Raw genomic sequence first — 19,324 nt, forward strand, 5'->3', positions numbered from 1 at the left:
GTCGCAGTGCACAAATTGCCAATCAATAATAATAATAATAATAATAATAATAATAACAATAATAAGAGAGAATTCACAAATTTTCTCAGGAAGGAAAATAATTTCATAGTCTGCAAAACGTCTAGAGCGCAAAAAAAAATATTGCACCTTAACATTTTTAACTGTTCTGAGGATTTTTCATTTTTTTATTTAATGTTTATTATTGCTTTTATAAAAGTATAGCTGGAAGTCTATGTTTTTTTTCTTGTTCACTCACTGACAATACTCAGTCTTGCATTGGTTTCGTTAATCTACCTATTTTTGATCTCTGACGGTGTAGGTGATTAGCCTGCCGCTACCAGTCCTAAGTAGTGGGCATGCCCACCTGTCATTGCTTAGGGACAACGCCTTCTTACTGCTTGGAGCGCCATCTGTGTTTCAGATTTTTCGACCAGAAGGATCGCCTAGATGGTTGAGGACTTCGCTAAATTTGGTGTGTCTGCGCTGTGTTACCGCGGTTGCCCGCATTCTCTTGCTTTTGCCACTGATGCAATGTGTAACTGTATGTTTTTCTTTGTTTTTGCTTGTTTTAGCAGTTACAATGCAAATAATGCGCTGCCTATTGTGCGGGAGTAAGGATGGAAAGGATACGTGTTTGGGGTTGAGGAACGGGATTTTGTTTTTTTAGAAACGGGGAAAGTAGGTAAGTAAATTTGGAAAAGTGCGAGGACCGCTCTTTACGTGGGATTCGAACCCACAACCTTTGAGATGGAAGGCTAGTGCACTTACGCTAGAATACCGAGGCCACTTCAATGGTTCTTTGCTAGATCCAAATTTCACATTTAACGTAACAATTAGAAAAATTAAAAAAAAATGGAGACATTTCATTGAAATTTTATCTTTTTAGGCAGAATTAAAAAATTCAGTACGCAGTTTTATAAAAATGACGCTTACACCCTTTACTTGGTATTCGGCTGTGCTCCTCCTCCAATTTGTGGTATACGTCTTGATGTTTTTCCACAAATGGCGTGACCTACAACTTCAAGTCCAAGGCGAATTTAGTACCTTAGGTGGCGCCTTTAAAAAACAGGTACTTTATTTTTCGCGATTTTGACAAATCTGACGTCATCTACCTTTGCGAAACAAAATGAACGAACAAAACAAACAAAAGAAGTAGAAAATACAAATACAAACTAATGAAAACGAAGTGCCGTGAGTTAAATTGTGAAAGCACAAATTAATATTAAGCCTCCAAATGCAGTTTGTTTGCGTTTTTATGTGGAGGACGCCGTGGCTAGAAAATATGTGTTTAAGCGGATAATTTCTTGTGTTTGGTTGTTTTCATTACTTTCGCCTCTTCTTCTTCGACTCTTCTTCTTCACAATCATCTAATTCTCCTTCCTTTTGTTTGTTTATTGGTGGCCTCTTACAACACAGCCAATTCGCAAGGCGCTATCTATCATTCTTGGTCAAGTCGATTCCGTACGCCCGATGCTTTTTTATGAGGAGCTTTTCCACGGCAGAAATACACTCGAAGATTTGCCTTTTCGCTTTTAGAAAATAACTTTTTCTATCAATTGTTGTTTCATGAACAGTTTTATACCGCATTAAATTTTAGTGCAATAACGTGCCACTTTTAAGTTGCTGTATAATTTCGTAATTTTTTATAATTTTTTCTTTGATGGTGTTGCACATTTTCTTCTACATAAAATTAAATTCGTGCATTTGTTATATGGAGAAAACGCGCAACACCTCAGCGAAAAAAATATGAAAAATCAACGCGAATTTTGTGCTTCTGAAACTTGTATGCTATTATAAAAAATTTAATGGGCTATAAAACTGCGTACCCAGGTTTCGGTTTTTGTACTTCCGGTTAAAAGTTTTGACATTTTGTAGGAAATATGTCTAATTTTTAAAAATCTTGTACAAAGTTTGAAACTTGGATTATATCTCTATTATGCAATGTGTTATAATTTTATAAAAAAAATATTTCAATTAAAAAAACCAAAGTAAATAAAAAGTTAAAATTTGTCGAAATATTAAGGTGTTAAGTTTTTCGCTGGCGCCATGTTCGGGAAATTTTTTAATTCGATATTCTAGTCTTGCATTGCCAAGCTAACAAATATGAATGTAAAAATCTTCACTTACTTACATAGCATCTTTGGTAGAATACTTTATACTGCGAACGGCTAATGAGTTTTAGGCATCCTAAAAATCTATGAAGCAGAGCCTTGTAAGCACATCAATAAATGTCTATCCAGCACGAACTCAAACTGCGCTCTGAAATGGCTACTGGTAAGGAGGAGTGGTATGAAGACGGAACTAAGCATCAAAGTGTGGCATCGAGGTTACCAAAGGAAGGTATAGACATAATGAAAATTATGCCAATTGGTTTTGCGATTCTAAGGAAAATTGTGCAGACAAAATTTATTTCACCAGACCAAACAGTCACTGCAGACTTTTAGCTGGGTATCTTGAATATCTAGAAATTAGCAGCTTTTGCATGATAATGCACCAGTTCAAAAAAAACAATTATTTCAAGTTACCATTTGTCGTCTTCACCTGATGAGGCTCTCTGCGATTATCATCTCTTCACAAAACTGTATTAGTCGATAAAAGGAAGATGTAGAAAATGAATTGAAGCCTTGAAGGTTTAAATCATTGTCACCCCCTAAGCAGAATTCTTAAAAAAGGCATAAGTAAAAAGTCCTTTTGAAAAGTTGGAAAAACGCCAAAATTCTGTATCCTAGCAGAAGGTGAATAACAGCAGAAGTTGAATAAATTGATGGATTTTGCACAAAAAAAACAAAAAAAAAAAAATACTGGGTTTTTCTATTTGAGTGATTACTTGACAAGTGTTTCAAATATTTTGGACATTGCTGTAAATGTTTCTGAAAACTGATTTATTTGTAGACTTGATTGTGTTAAGAATCAGCTGAGAAAATGTATTAAAAAAATCATTTTGACCTGTATTCAATGTTGAATATTTTGGAACAGAATTTTTTCAAGATAACAGGTTCTTCACTTTAAATATTTAATTTTTTAGCATGAAATATACCTACTTTAAAACATATTTTTTTAGAAATTTTTGTTTTTGAAAATTTTTCAGAAGAAAAACATTTTCAATATAGAAAATAAGAGAAAATTTAGAAACAATTTTTTTTGGAAATTTTGGAAAAAAATTTTGAAATTAAAAGATTAAAAAAATTGTGGAAATTTTTTTTTTTAATTTATTCTTGTTCACTATTTTTGAGAAAAAATTAATTATTTTTCCATTTTTGGAATCTGTCACTAATGTTTTTTTTCTTATTTTTTATTAATAGTTGGCTTTCTGCTCAGTAGTTCCTGAAGGCTTCATAGTGGGATTTCCATAACTTCAACATTTTGGAACATAAGTTTTTAAGGATAAAAGATTCTTCATATGATTTTTTTTTAAGCTTTTAACATGAAATATACCTACTTCTGAGAAATTCGTTTTTTTGGAATTTATTTGTTCAAAATTTTTGGAGAAAAAAATTTTGGAAAAAAATGTTAAATAAAATAATTATTAGAGAAATTTTGGAAAAAACGAATTCATGTTTTTCGTAAATAAAAATTAGAGAAATTTTGGAAAAGAAATATTTTTAAAAATTGTATTTCGGAAATTTTTTTTGCTAAACATTTTTCAGACAAAATTAATTATTTTAAGCTTTATAGTGGGATTCCCATACCTTAAATACGGAAATAAATAATTTGAGAAATTTTGAAAAAAAATAGTTTTTTAAATTTTTAAAATTTGTGTTTTGGAAAATTTTTGCTAAAAATTTTTGACACAAAATTAATTATTTTAAGCTTTATAGTGGGATTCCCATACCTTAAAAATTTTGGAACATGCTAGTTTGTAGCTTGAAATATACTTTTCCACAAAGTTCTTTTAGAAAAATTTGTTTTTATTGGAAAAAAACATTTTATTTTTGTTTTTGCAAAACAATAATTTATGAGAAAAAATTGATTATTATTCCATTTTGGGAAAACATCATTAATTTTTTTTCTTAATATATTTTTTATTAGTAGTTCAGTTTCTGCTCAGTAATCCTTGAAAGTTTCATAGTACGACTCCTATAACTTGAAAATTTTGGGACATAATTATTTAAAGATAAAAGGTTCTTCATATGAATTTTTTTTTAGTTTTTAGTATGAAATGTACTTTTCAAGAAAGTTTGTTTTTGGAAATACATTTTTTTTATTATTTTTTGCTCAAAATTTTTGAAAACCATCATAATTTTTTTTTCTAATTTTTTTATTAATAGTTGAGTTTCTGCTCAGTAATCCCTGAAAGCTTCATGGTGGGACTCCCATAACTTGAAAATTTTGCTCGACAATTCCTGAAAGCTTCATGGTGGGATTCCCATAACGTCTCGCACTGATTTTCATTGAAATGAATTAATTAAAATCTAATTTCTGCCTCAGCCACCATTTGTAGTCAGTTAAATAAGTAAAAATAATAGATAAATTGTATTTAAAATTCATAATGCGCACAAATAATGGAGATTCGCTAAAAAACATGTGCTAAGTAGTACCTATAATTGCATCTTAATTTTGAACGGCCCTCAGGGATGCCAATAGACGCTTATTAAAAAACTGCATAACACTACTAACTGCTAGTTTATGGAAATAAATCACAATAATTTAAAAAAGCAAAAACAACAATAAATAGATAAAAGCAATAGTAGTAGTAATAGTAGTATTTATTGCAAATGAAAGTGAAATATACAAATTTTGAAATTTACTTATTGTTATATTAAGAAAAAAATAAATATTTACAATAATTAAACGACAATGGCAGGAGCCGTCTGTCGATTTATTTTTCGTACATAACAATTATTCGGTTTACGGTTTTTAAAACCAGTTAAACTCTTTTATTAAGTAATCTCAGTATCTAGAGGCATTTTTAATGAAACGCAAAAGTTTATCCGAATGATAATTTCCCCCATTGAGAATCTCAATCAGTTTTGAATCATTTAAGGTAAATTTTCAGAAAAAGGCTTTTCAGTATTCTCTTAATATTGGGCCCCGCGCTGGGAAATGTGCTATGTTTTCTAGCTCGCCTAAATTACACATTGAACAAGTTTTATTTCCTGTGTCAAATCTGTTGTTATTTAAAATTACCATGTCACTTCTAGCCCTCATTATCCACATACTTGATTCTATATCGTATTTTTTTAAATAAACCAGACCTTTTGACCAATCTAATTCCTTATATGTCCTACTAGTACTTAAGGCTTTTTGTATGTACATATTCATCGTAACCTGGTTGTGGTTTGTTAAAAGTAATTTTGCATCTTCTATCCAGCTTTCTGATTCTATGTTATATATTCGCCAAATGACATCGTTTTTACTAAACAAGTTCTTTATATCTCTAATCCAGAAGACTTCTTTCTTTATAACAATTTTGGACAGATAATGTGGCAGCCGATTTTCTGAGTATATAAACAAAACTCTGAGCATATAAAGGGTGATTTTTTAAGAGCTTTTTGGTTTCGGCGGTATCTTACATATAAATGCTTTAATGTTGTCTTCCAATGCGCTAATTGAAGCAGGCTTGTCTGAATAGACATGAGATTTAACATAGCCCCACAAAAAATAATCTAAAGGCGTTATATTGCACGATCTGGGTGGCCAATTGACAAGTCCCGAACGTGAAATAAAATGTTCACCGAACTCGCCTCTCAACAAGTCCATTGTTACGCGTGCTGTGTGGCATGTGGCACCGTCTTGCTGAAACCACATGTCATGCAAGCATGCTCTTGCATTTTGGGCAAAAAAAAGTTGGATATCATTTCACGGTAGCGCTCACCATTCACAGTTACGTTACGATTCGCAGCATCTTTGAAGTAGCACGGTCCAATGATACCTCCAGCCCATAAACCGCAGCATCCTGTGACCTTTTCTGGATACATTGGTAGCTCTTGCAATTCTTCTGGCTGATATTCACTCCAAAATCGACAATTCTGATTATTTACGTACCCATTGATCCAAAAATGAGCTTCGTCGCTGAACACAATTTTTCGATAAAAAAGTGGATCTTAAACTTTCTTAACAGAACACGCATTTTTATAATAAAATTCAATGATTTGCAAGCGTTGTTCGTTTGTAAGACGATTCATGGTTAAATTATAGACCAAATTGAAGATGTTTGACAGTGAAACAAAACACGAAACGTGCGTCGGCTATTTAAACCAACTGTTTAAAAAGATAATAGCTAAAAAATCACCCTTTACTTAAGGAACAGTTCTAAAGTGCACAAATGATTTTCTTGCATGCCGGTTTCCAAAAAAAGTATGTGCGTAGGCATATGCGTTAGAAGCTTCTGAATTCGCTTTACAAAATAATTTCGCAATATATCAACTTCTTCAAACCACCCGAAACCCCACACCTGTGCTGCGTATGATTCTATTGAACGACAACTGCAAGATAAAGTTTCCATTTAGCTTCAATTGAAATTTCTTTCTTTTTTAAAAGACAAGTCCACGAACCATTAATACCATTTTTTGCTGCAGCTGTTCTGTTTTCAACATGTTTTTTAAAATTCATCTGAGGTGTTATTTCCACTCCTAAGTAAGTATATCGAGACACAGTCTGTATTTCTTTCTTACTATAATACCATTTCTCCTCTTTACTGAGTTTCCCACCTTTTCTGTACACCATTATTTGAGACTTTGAGCGGTTTATTTCAAGATTCCACAGGTTGCTGTGGCTTTCAAGGTTATTAATCATCACTTGTAGTTTGCCTGGGTGGTCCGCTAACAAAATGATATCATCCGCATGAGGTCTAATATGTTTTCCTTCTAAGTTTAATCCTCCTTCTAAGCTTTCATGTAAGTCGTTTATATAAAGAGCAAATAGTATTGGCGACAATAAGCATCCCTGTTTGACGCCTGAGTTTGTTTTGAATGTATCTGAAATTTCTGAGCCATTCCATACAACTGTCTTTGTATCACTGTATATATTGTCTATGAACTTCACTAGCATCGTTGCAAGACCAATATGGTGCAGCTTATACTCGTATATCAAGGCGTTTCTTGATACTCTATCAAATATGTAGATAGATTGATAGATAAAAGCAATAAATAAATATACTATAAATGGATCGCATTATGCATTTAACCCTCTAATGCACACGAACGTCTCAGCGCATTCATTTTTAAAATCAATGAATTTGATTGCACTAATTTTTTTCCGCACCGCTTGATGTTGCCAGCCAACAATTACAAAATATTTACTAACTACCACTTGAACTAACTAAAAGTATGTTGGAACATTTGTATGGCGAATCAATAGAGCAACAGAAGTCGCCGAAAACTCAAGAAAAATGATTAGTTTTTTGTGTAAGCGCAAGACTAATATTTATTAGTCATATTGAGTACATAATTATTTTATGGCTTTGATAAAAGTACAATATAAATTTTGATAATCGAATATAAGTTAGCAGAATAATAAATAAAGTAACCAGTTAAGCTACTCAACCATGTTTTATATTATGCCACCTGGCATATAGGCATTAACCATGATGCAAAGAATAATGAGATGGCGCCCATCGTGGTCCCGTTACTTTGCGCTCAGCGAATTTGACAACTAGTTACGTGATTTTAGCTCCAGTATGGCCTGATTACCATTTTCGTAACTTGATTTAGCATTTTTTTATGTTATTTTTATTATTTTTTGTCTCGGAGTTTTAGTTCTTTCTTCATGACATTTTTCTAGCTGTTCTAATTAAAATGTCATGTTTATAATTTTGTAAAATATACATTTTTTAATAATTATTTAAATAATTCACTCAGTTTTATTTAGCTTTACTTTTTTTTAACATCTGGTGGCATTGCCCGCGATTGCCGGTGTTGTTGGTGTTCTTCTGCTTTCGGCAGTCAAATCTCTCTCTCGCTACTGCAGAGTTGCCTAGCTTTGGATATAAAAACGCACTAAATGCCCATTTAAAGAAAATAAAACACGAAATTTTTATTGAATCACTTAAAGAACTTTGTATGCGTGACAAATTGTCTGTAGAATGTGCATTTTTTTTAAATAAATGTGTTATGCTTATGTACAATTTAATTTATGAGTTTTTTGTTTGTTAAGCGAGACTCTTTTATTAAGGGAACGACTTTTTTGCTATATTTGAAGTTATGTAACTAGATAAGGTACTCTTTTTGTAAAAATGTCAGTATGGTTTCTTTAGTATTTTCTGGTATTTTGTTGCTTATTTTTACTATGAATACACCTCTTGATGCTCTATGTCTCACTAAGGATTGATGACCGGAAGAAACGATTACACCTCTATGGTTTCAATTCGCATTCAATAAATTCAAAGGCTTTTTAAAATGTGTAAAAAGGTTTTCAATCTTAAGAAGAGTTGAGAGAGGGGCATTTAATATTTTTGCATAGCCTTAAATGGAGCCAAAAATTAAATTTGCACTTTCAAATTATCAAATTTTATAAGAGTAAAAAAATTTTCATTAGCACTAAAATCTTTTCAGAGTGGCCTTTTTTAAACTTCTTTTGTATAATAATACAGTTTTTTTCAACCTAAAGTCTCGGTAGCCTTAAATTAAAAACAAAAAGAAACAAACACCAAACTTAAAAATTGTCGCATTTTCGGTATAAAAAAGCACTAAATTTATTGCGAAGAGCAAATGGTTGGCAATACTGCACAACTCTGCAAACGTGACGTCACGTACGCTCTGATGGGCGCAATCTTCTTTCTATCATTCTTGGGCATTAACAGATATCACAAATTCGTCTACAGATTCGTGATTTTCACGCTAAATTTAGGTAGGGAAAAAATTTTAAAAATTATTGGCGATTAACCCTTAACATGCCAAGCTTGGCTGTCGGAGGATCACAGGCAGAGTTACAGGAAAAAACGTATACCTTGATTTTTAAAAGTGTAGATAAATTAAAGATTAATATTGGGTTGGCACCTAAGTAATTGCGGATTTCACTCATAGGTGGTTTCAGTTGAATATTTAGGTTTGCAGACGTGGTACAAATGTAAAATACATTTTGTTATTTGATAGTTGGGAATTCAGTTGTCAATCAGTAAGAAAAGTTTTTTGATCGGATGCGTCGTTGAAAAATGGAAAATCAAAAGGAACATTTTCGTCATATTTTGTTTTTTATTTCCGCAAAGGGATAACCGCAGCGCAAGCTCATAAAAAGTTATATGCTGTTTGTGGTGACGATTCCTTAAAAGAACGGTAGTGTCAAAATTGGTTTGCCAAATTTCGTTCTGGTGATTTTTCACTCAAAGATGAAAAACGCTCTGGTCATCCAGTTGAAGTCGATGACGCCTTAACCAAAGCAATAATCGATTCGGATCGTCAGAGTACAGCACGTGAGATTGCAGAGAAGCTTCATGTATCACATAAATGCATTGAAAATCTCTTAAAACCACTTGTGGCTATGTTCAAAAACTCAATACATGGGCTCCTCACGAGCTGAAAGAAACGCATTTAAGGCAACGCATTAACAGCTGCGATTCGCTAAAGGAACGTAATGAAAATGATCCATTTTTGAAACGATTGATAGCTGGTGATGAAAAATGGGTTGTTTACAACAAGTTTACAAATCATTGAGTCCAATGAAAAATTTGTCTTTTATTTTCTAAAAAAAAATCGCAATTAGTTAGTTCCCAATCCGATATTTTATTCGATTAGTTTGGGGAAAGAGAAGTCCATTATTTTCTTGGTAGATGGCTGTAGTGATCGATATGTTGTAAAGTATTAATCAAACAATTTAAAGTTTGTGCTCGTTGCCACGGTGACATTTCACATTAAGTTGTATGTTACCGGTTGTTAACAATGGAAGTCAACGAAATTTTACAGTTATTCTTTGATAAAGGCGCAAATGCAAGCCAGGCCACTACTGCAACATCTAATTACGTGCACTTTTGGTTTCCTCGATTACGTTTAGCTATTTTTGATGTTAAGGAAATGGGGAAAAAATTAATGAAAAAAAAGTAAAAAATAAATTTAAAAAAATTAACTAAAAAAATAAGAAAATTAAAAAAATTAAAAAAAAATTTTTAAATAAAAAAAAAAAAATATAAAAAAAAAATAAAAAAACTTAAAAATACAATAATTTGTCAAACAGAAAACAAAATAAAAAAAGAAATAAAAAAAAATATATATATATAAATAAAATAAATGTCGAGAATGGCGATACAATCACAGAAATAATCGAGGTTGACCGACAGGTTAGTAGTTGCGGAGCTAAAGATTGACCATAAAATAGTATTAAATTATTTGCACAGAAATGAAACGCAATAATAATGGATTTCTTTTTGAAAAATTATATCAAATAAAAATTGAACGCAAACGGTTAAGAAAAGCTAAAAAACTGAACACCTTCGTAAATAATGCTGACGACAGAAGCAGGGAATGTTCACATTTAAATTGCGGTAGTATAGATTTAATTGCATTAGTGGGTTAATAATATTAGTAAGAATTGCTGCATTGCTGAAACGTCATTAAAATAGTTTAATATTATGAAAGCAGGAAAATTTTTATATATAATTGTATTTTTGTTCTTTATAAATTAAATGAAAATAATTCATGAAAAAATTCACTCAAAAACATAATAACCGCATAGAACGCTGAGGTGCTGTAATCTAGTCAGCGAATAATGCATTTTACTGCAGTGCGGATTTCCAAAGCATTTGTTGTTGTGCTGATGCTACTCTAGCATATTTATACACTTACTTACATATTTATATAGCTACACTTCTACATATTTACATATTTACTTACTCACATAATTGCATAATAGCAAAATAATTGCATATTTAAAACATCAGCCGAGTAATACTCATATATACACACACATATACACACACATACTAAACATTATTACTACTAACTGTGAAATGTATTGAAATTATTTCCAATTAATCCATGACACATTTGTTGTTATTGTAGGAAGGGTGAAGAAAATGTGGGATTTTCTGTGTTGGCGGGTGCTTTACAAAGTGAGGTTGAAGTCAACAGATTACAAGAAAAGAAGAGAAAGAAAAACCAATTGCATTGAAAAATCTTCATAAAAATACATTTTATATTGAATGCAATCAATTTCTTGATAACTGTTATCGCAAATTGTTCATTGAAGCGTAATCAAATGCTCATATTGCGCTTCATAAAAGTATGCATGCAGCTGTGAAAATAACTTGACAACAAACATTTGCGAAGGTGAAACAAATTTTATGATATGCATTTTGAAGACTTGGAAATTAAGCTCGTCTATATACCAGTAAATCAATATTAACTTAAGTATTGAAATTTCTTGCGCACTGAATTTTATCAATAACTAGACAGTTAGATGCAATCCAATTTCTATACAAAGTTGTCGCTGTAGAAGCCTAACGAAAAGAAGGTAAAGGGAGTTGTAGAAGCGCACAACTGTGATTGCAAAATGTTCAGAATGAGTAGCGCAATCGTTCCACCGAACAACTCTCGAGGAAAAAATGAGATAACTGAACGAATCTTGGTATATGTATCGGTATACATATGTGTTGGGCGCTTGACCCAAAGTCGCATACTATTAAAAACCTGCATATGCGTGCTCTAAACACGGTGTAAGTTTAATTTTCAAAAATACAAAAAAAATCAAAAACGAACATCTGATCTTCTAGTCTAAAAAAACGAGCATAATCTCAATATCTAAATTCCGAATCCAGCCCACTGGAAAGAAGTCAACCCATAAAATGCAAGTAGGCGACTCGCCGCTAGTGACCTAAAAAGTATTGAAATACCTACGTCTTCAACTTGACTAGAGGGTAACTTTCCGTGCTCAGATAAGGCATGCAACTACCAAAGCAGCAGCGGTCACGGAAATACTAAGCCGACTAATGGCAAACATAGGAGCGCCAGCACAGCGCAAAAGTAGGCTAATCATGGCAGCCACAAACTCAATTCTCCTGTACGGCAGCGAAGTATGTGAAGATATGCTAAACTACAAAGCCAAGCGCAAAGCACTGGAGGCTCAACAACGAACAGCGGCACTCAGAGTTGCCTCAGCCCACCGCACTGTCTCTGGCGCTGCAGTTTTTGTGTGGTGCTGCGGCGAGATGCCCGCCGACCTCATGGTCCGGGAACGAATAGATGCGTGGGAATCCAAGCAGAAACTCGTCATCACTAGCGGCGCGGAATGCAGATGCCAAGCCATGCAGCGACAGCAAAGCCGATGGGACGCTGAAGCGAGTGGGAAATAGCGGAACTTATTCCATCAATAGGAAAATGGGCGCAAAGGAGCTTCAGGGAAGTGAATTACTCAGAATTAACTCAGATCCTCTCGGGTCAAGGATACCTCCGGAGATATCTACCCCAAGTGCATATACTGCGAAGCTCCGAGCAAAGAGGCTGAAGACACGTTTTTTAGTTGTAAAACTTGGCTCGCGGAAAGAGTTGCTCTGAGGAAGCAGATTGGCGATACAGTGCAACAAAGCGAAGCCTCACAGACAGGGACACAAGAAGACGAGCCTATAGCATGAAAGCTGGCTACAAATATGGTGGATCCAGACGTGAAACGGTGTGGAACGCGAAGACAGCAGGAACTTGATAAAGAGATATATCGAGGACGTACCATTGAAAAAAAAAAGATAGACACAGTACAAGAGAGCAAAGCCTCACAGACAGGAACACAAGAAGACGAGCCTATAGCATGAAAGCTGGCTACAAATACGGTGGACGCAGACGTGGGTGAATAGAAGTACTCTTCTATGGATGCCGTTCTCGACCCTACCGAAGTAATGCAGAAGTAGTCCCGGGAAGGGTGTCTCTCAAGAAGGAGAGGACTGTAAGTATGCAGGCATTTTGAACCCTACCCCACTCACCAAAACAAAAAAAAAAAAACAATAAACCAAAAAATGCTGTTCGGAGTAGTGAAAAGTGAAGACTATACTGGAATGTCGCTGAAAAAATTATCATCAAAATAATACCAAAAAATAGCTAGTTTTGCTCCAATATGAAGCTTCTTTATCTCTCTGTACTAAGCTAAAAAATATGCCTTGCTTTCCATTTTAATAAGGAAAACATTGATAATTATTTAAAATCCGTACATTCACACCTACAAATACATAAGTACATACCAAAATTTTGAGTTTTCCGGATCAAAACACATCGATATTAAACCTGCTACGCATAGCGCTTTTGAAGTCGCTCAACTTCTACAAATTGAACTTCTTTAACACCAAATATAATTTTATTTCTAATTTTATTGTTATTTCTTTCATCTGGTAGGCTATTCTTAAGGTCAAGCATTTGTGGAGTTAAATAAATAAATGAAATAAAAATAAAAAAATTAAAAAATTAAAAAAATACGTTCACTTTCCATGTAACGCTAATTTTCATGCGTTGGAAATTTTGTAACAAATTGGAGTAGACAATATTTTTCAAATTAGAAATACGCTGCTTTAAAAAGAACAAAACACAACTATTGCAGAGCCTAATTGGAGTAGTGTCAGCGCCTTTAAAGGTACAAATGGCTTCATTTCTTAAGGTAAATTGCTCACATTTTGATTATTTGTCCTAAAAATAAATAAATAATTCATCTTAACCTATTTATCCCAAATTTATCTATTAAGCGTATAGGTCAACATCTTTTCACAAAATTTGTCACAATGCGAAGAAATTTCCAATTCCTGTGAAAAACAGTGAAATCTAATAATTTGGTTCATTTAGAATTCATTTGCAATCCCAACTGTTAATCGACCTCATCTGTGCATTGAATCAATTTTATATCACCATAATTTTTCTTTTATTTGCTTGACAATTGCACCAATGGTAACCAATTTTTATATACCGAAACTTTGTCTTACCTAAACTCACTTGAAGCTTGGCGTAAACAGTCGGTTTTGCGCGCAATCATTAACTGAGCGTCGTTAAAGTATTGAATATTTTTTTTGTTAATTTTTTCATAAAAACTATTTTTCTGCATGCATTTACTATTTAGATAAAATGTCACGTTGAATTGCTGCTTAAAGTGATAAATCGCTTATTTATAATATACCAATTGCTCATAAGTGTTCACTTCACACGTAAATAACAGTTACAACAACTTCACGTCGGCGAAATATTTATTTGCCATTCGTCAAATATTGAACTAAGAAATAGTAAATTTATACGCCTCTAAAGCTGCTCACAAGAATTTTTATTAGCAAAATTACAGGTTTCATTAGCGATATCTAGCTCGTACGCTAAGACGCATTACTATAGCGAAGCAGAAAAAATGAGTGCTGTTAGTATAGCAGGCATATATATTAACATAACAATGTAAGTGAATAGCATAACTAAATAACATAACTAAGTTAGTAACATAAGAGAATAATGTAATTGTTTAACATAACATAATTGCTACTCAAATGCATGCATGTTTACATTGCTTAAGAATTTAATGTAAACAAAAGTTACTCATACGTACCGTTGCACTGTATCTGCTCCACACCAGTGGCGAGTACCAGCAATGCGCTTAATAGCAAATGTAAGCGTTTCCCCATCACTTTTTGTGGTTTTCGCTTGACACTTTCACTTTTTATAAACAAAATTCGCTTTTATTTGATAAAATAAGAATTTTTATTTTGTGAATTTGTTTAAATCGTTCCTTCGCGCGTCTGTGATTTCGTTGCGAAGGAGTAACAAAATGTTAATGCTTATAATGTTTCGTTGTGTGTTGTTGTGTGAATCTACATGGCAGTTGTTTTAGAATAACTATTTGTGTGATAGTTGCATCAGTTCTATTTCCAAGCACAAGCTGGTGTAGTGATTGCTCGAATCTGAATCTGAAATGTTGCAGTTAATATTTGTTACTAAATATTTTATATACCGCTGAAAAATATTTTTTAATAAACTAAATTTTTAATAAATAATAAATAAAAATGTTTAATACTATTTGAGATTTTCCAATTTTGTTTGGGTACAGCAAAAATTCTGGTGTAACGGGCCTCGTTAAGAAATATCAAATATGAGTGCATAAATGCAGGCAGTAATGCCCTTGGGAAAACCAAATGAAGTAATTTTTTCCTTTATAAAAAAAATGCTTCAAAGATATAAGAAGCAAATTTTAAGCTCCGCATTTAAAATAAAGCAATTTGGCATTTAAAATAAAGCTAATACATTTTTTAAAAATAAAAATATCAATAAGGCTTATGATTTTCCCATAAACTATTTGAGGCTTTGCTTAATGCAGTAATCAATTAAGGAAAATATCTAATGAGTATTTGACCAGATTACGTCCTTAATAATTGAAGCATATGAACGTAAATAGTAGATTTTTTTTTAGTATTTTTCGTTGTTCGAGAGTTAATCACTCACTTTATGATTTTTCTAATTACTGTATAGCAACTTTGACCCGTGAATTAAACGCTTCGAGAATTAATATGGCTCGCTTTTACAGACCAACTTTAAATTCACTTTAGGAGCCATTCTTTACTTTAGTATTGAAGATCAGGTGGAGAAGGACTTGGCTTCACTTGGTGTGTCCAACTGGCGCCGGTTAGCACGAGAAAGAAACGTCTGGCGCGCTTTAAACTCGGCCAAAATCGTGTAAGTGGTTATAGCGCCAATTAAGAGAAGAAGAAAATCTGCACTAATTGAACAATTACAATTTTTTAAACTAAAATTATAGTTCACATTTTTTTTTCAAATTTCTTCAATATTTTACTTTTCAAATTTTTTAAAGTTTATTATATTGTTATGTAAGTATTTGAAAACTTTAAATATTTACAGAAAAAGTATTAAATGTGCAAAAATGTAAAAGAAATTAAAGAAGCGAAATTAAAGCTGCCTTCTAAAGCTACGGCAGAAATTTGAAATTATTAAATTTTTATTAAAGTTGCCGCGCAAAAATTTAAAAGGAAATATAAAAGAGGAATCAAGGCAGTCTTCTAAAATTCTGATAGAGAATTTGAAGCTGCTGAATTTTTATTAGAATTGTTGAGCAAATGTTTTAATTAAAATATGAAAAAGTAATTTAAATTAAATTAAAATAATTTATCTAGAATTAAAAAAACAGCATTTTAACTGTTATGTTTTTATAAAATTTTAAATTAAAATATTAATTTTTAATCAAACATTTAAACGAATTTTCAAAATTTTTATCGATTTCTGTATTACCTTAAAAATGCTTGCCTTTTAAATTTTTAATTTTTAAAATACTTTGCAATAAATATTTAAAGCATCTTCTAAAATTAAAAAAATTTTTTTTGTGAACTGTTATATTTTTATAAAATATATATATTTTTATAAATTTGAAATATTAATTTTTAAGCAAACATCTAAAAGAATTTTTAACATTTTTTAAAGATTTCTGTATTGCCTTAAAAATACTTGTCTTTTTTTAATTTTTGAAATACTTTTCAACAAATTTTTACTGTGCAAATTGTTGCTTTTTTTAACTCGGTCTAAGGCTACCACTTGGAAGTGCCCAGTTTCCATTCTCTCGGCATGGATTTTTAAATTTTTTTATAAATTTCTGAATTATCCTAAAATGTTTATTTTTTTTTTAATTTTCCACAATTTTTTACTTTACAAATTGTTCCCTTTTTAAGGTCTATGTATGTAATTCGATCGGCGCTACCATTTGGAAACGCCCAAGCCCTTATCTTCTCATTCAAATGAAAGACACAATTTTTTCTAATAGCTCCCCCTCGTATTTGTGGTGGGCATCTTGATGTTTTTCCACAAAGGAAGGGGCCTACAGTTGTACCGCTTCGGCACGGCAGCTGTTTTTTTTTGAGTAGCTTTTTCATGGCAGGCAAGCACTCGAAGGTTTACCATTGTCTGCCGAGCAACTATCGCCGTAGAAAATAACTTTTCCCATCAACTTTTATTGCGGTCCTGCGTTTGGAACCTCTGCATTTTCGCATGGTAGTCACGCACTAATCCATTCGGCTACTTCCACTATTCTTGTTTTATACAGAATGAAATTTTTGTTCTTTTGCTCTTTTGTTCATTTATTTGTTTTATATTTTTTTAAGAAATTCTTTTCAATTTCCATTAATAAAACATTAAACTATTTTAATTAAAATATTATATTATAAAAATATTTTAATTTTTTCCATTGGTTACCTCTAAATTTTTCACAACTTCTTGCTACGCGATAATTAACTATTTTTTTCGCCTTGAATTTCTTAGGCCGCGCACACGAGTTTGCCCTTTAAAACAACACTTTCATGCGTAAATTCTTTTAGTTGCTGGCAATTTTAATATTTAGCACAATTTAGAAAAATAACAACCGCGCTAACAACCAACGTGCCAGTGCTTGAATTTCGCCAAATCAAAAGCACTTTTCCAACGTCGACTCCTTGTTTTTTGTTGTTGTTATTAATCTACTCTCCAAGTGCTGCATTAATATTCATTTGCGTAACCCGTTGAATATAATTTCGATAGGTCGGTAATTTTGTCGGCACTTAAATGGGGCTCAACGCATCCGCACGGCTAGAATTATGGCGTTCAACTAATTAAATGTATGCGCGGCATTGCCGTCTTAAAAGGCATTTTGTCAAACAAATATTCAACGATTTGAAGTACTGATTGTTTTCATTACATTTCATTAGTGTTGCTATTGTGGTTGTTCTTGTTGTTTTGCTATTTATCTTTTCATTTTTTTATTGAATTTTATACTAAAGGTCTTACTAAGGTGTTTGTGTGTTACTGTGCTGCAAAAAATTATTATCTCTAGCATTGTCCGATTGAAGTGAGGTTCTTAACGCTGATATTGCAGCTGAGTGATTGTTGGTGTTGTTTTTGTTGTTGCGTCTGCCAAGGGTTGCGGCTGCTATGATCGAGTTGATTTCGTTGCTATTGTTGGTGTTGTTGTTTTAGTGAATCGTAATACATATCAGTAAGGCAGTGAGTTGATTACTAAGTTAGTTTACTTGCATACATACAAACATAGTCAAACTCAACGCTTTTGAGCGAATTGCATTGAGTCCATTTCATAAATCATTTCAGTTGATAAACAAAATTACAGTAAAGTAATGAAATTTGTGAGTGATACTCTCTCCCATCTTGGTATGCAGGCTCTCTCGCCACAGCTACGCGTATGCGCGTATGTAGTTATTCCACTCAAACAGAGATTATTTGGACTTATCTACATATGTATGACTCAGATTATGATAAAAAAAGTAGTTTGGCTGATTGACCGTTTGCCCAGTAATTTGCCGTATGATTGAATATTTATAATAATAAGGGTAATAAACCCGATTCCCGGTCATTTTCCCGAATCGAATTTCCCGAATGCCGCTGGCCCGAATGTCTAAAATTCCGAATAACCAAAATCCCGAATGCCATTTTCCCGAATGCCAGTTTCACGAATGGCTATGTCCCCGAAAAATAAATTTTTTTTTTTATTAGTAATAAAGGATTTACTGTAATAAATTTTTGTAAAAGTGAACATATACATATTTGTAAACCAATTAGAGCACAATATTATAAGAAATTGCTTTTAAATAGTCCAATACTCTGTTTTCTCTTCTATAATTATCGTAGGAAGTTGTGATCGCTTGGATTCTGCTTTGAAGCTGATACCATTTCTCCTTTGGTGCAGCTCTTACCGATCTATGGTAACATTATTCTTCTGTTGGAACCATTTATGCGTCAATTATTTAAAAATATTCGGTAAATTAGTTATTCGGGAAATTGGTTTTCGGGAAAATGGATTCGGGAAACTGGCATTCGGGAAAATGGCATTCGGGATTTTGGTTATTCGGAATTTTAGACATTCGGGCCAGCGGCATTCGGGAAATTCGATTCGGGAAAATGACCGGTTAAGCTGAGGCCGTCCAACCGACATAGGGGAGCACGCCTAATGTGCTAACAAAAAAGTGTCGATATCAGTTCGAAAGATGTATTAGATGGCAAGTATCGATAATAATAATCGTATAGGTATCGAAGGCAAAGAATCGATATTTCACGCTTTTGATACTAAAGCATAAAAGATGCCGACAATTGAATGTGTGTGATAAATAAAGCACAGAAAAGTGCCCAAGGAAGTTCGGCCAGTGACACCTTTTCCAGAAATTCATAAACGCACACGCGAAACACTAAAGTGAAGAAAAAGTTTTTTTCTAATAGCGGTCGCCCCTCGACAGGCAATGGCAAACCTTCGGAGAGAGAAAGCTATGAGAAAGCTCATAAAAAATACTGAAACTGTAGGTCTCTTCATTTGGGGAACAACATCAAGATGCACATCAAAAATAGGAGGGGGAGCTCGACCCAACATCCAAAAAGGGTCGGTTTTGAAATTGCATACCACGAATATTTCTAGAAATTAAACAGTGAAATTGAAATGGGACATGTGGAATTTTTGTATTATTGGT

General features: G+C 32.8%; 1 protein-coding gene across 2 annotated transcripts in view; it reads right to left on the bottom strand.

Moving 5' to 3' along the window:
• LOC129239239 (sodium/potassium/calcium exchanger 4) overlaps window positions 1-17,440 on the bottom strand; it is a 59,680-nt gene extending 42,240 nt beyond the window's left edge. The window contains exons 1-3 of one of the 2 annotated variants that reach the window (XM_054874592.1): window positions 17,073-17,440; window positions 14,644-14,785; window positions 14,428-14,607 (exon numbers count right to left, since the gene is read on the bottom strand). In XM_054874592.1, the coding sequence (XP_054730567.1) occupies window positions 14,428-14,503 (76 nt within the window). In that variant the 5' untranslated portion in view covers window positions 14,504-14,607; window positions 14,644-14,785; window positions 17,073-17,440. Of the gene's footprint in view, window positions 1-14,427; window positions 14,786-17,072 lie in introns of both variants that reach the window. The other variant, XM_054874591.1, reaches the window with a different exon arrangement.
• Between the last annotated feature and the right edge of the window lie 1,884 nt (window positions 17,441-19,324).

The sequence above is a fragment of the Anastrepha obliqua genome, chromosome 2, assembly GCF_027943255.1.
Source record: "Anastrepha obliqua isolate idAnaObli1 chromosome 2, idAnaObli1_1.0, whole genome shotgun sequence".
Taxonomy (NCBI): Eukaryota; Metazoa; Arthropoda; class Insecta; order Diptera; family Tephritidae; genus Anastrepha; species Anastrepha obliqua.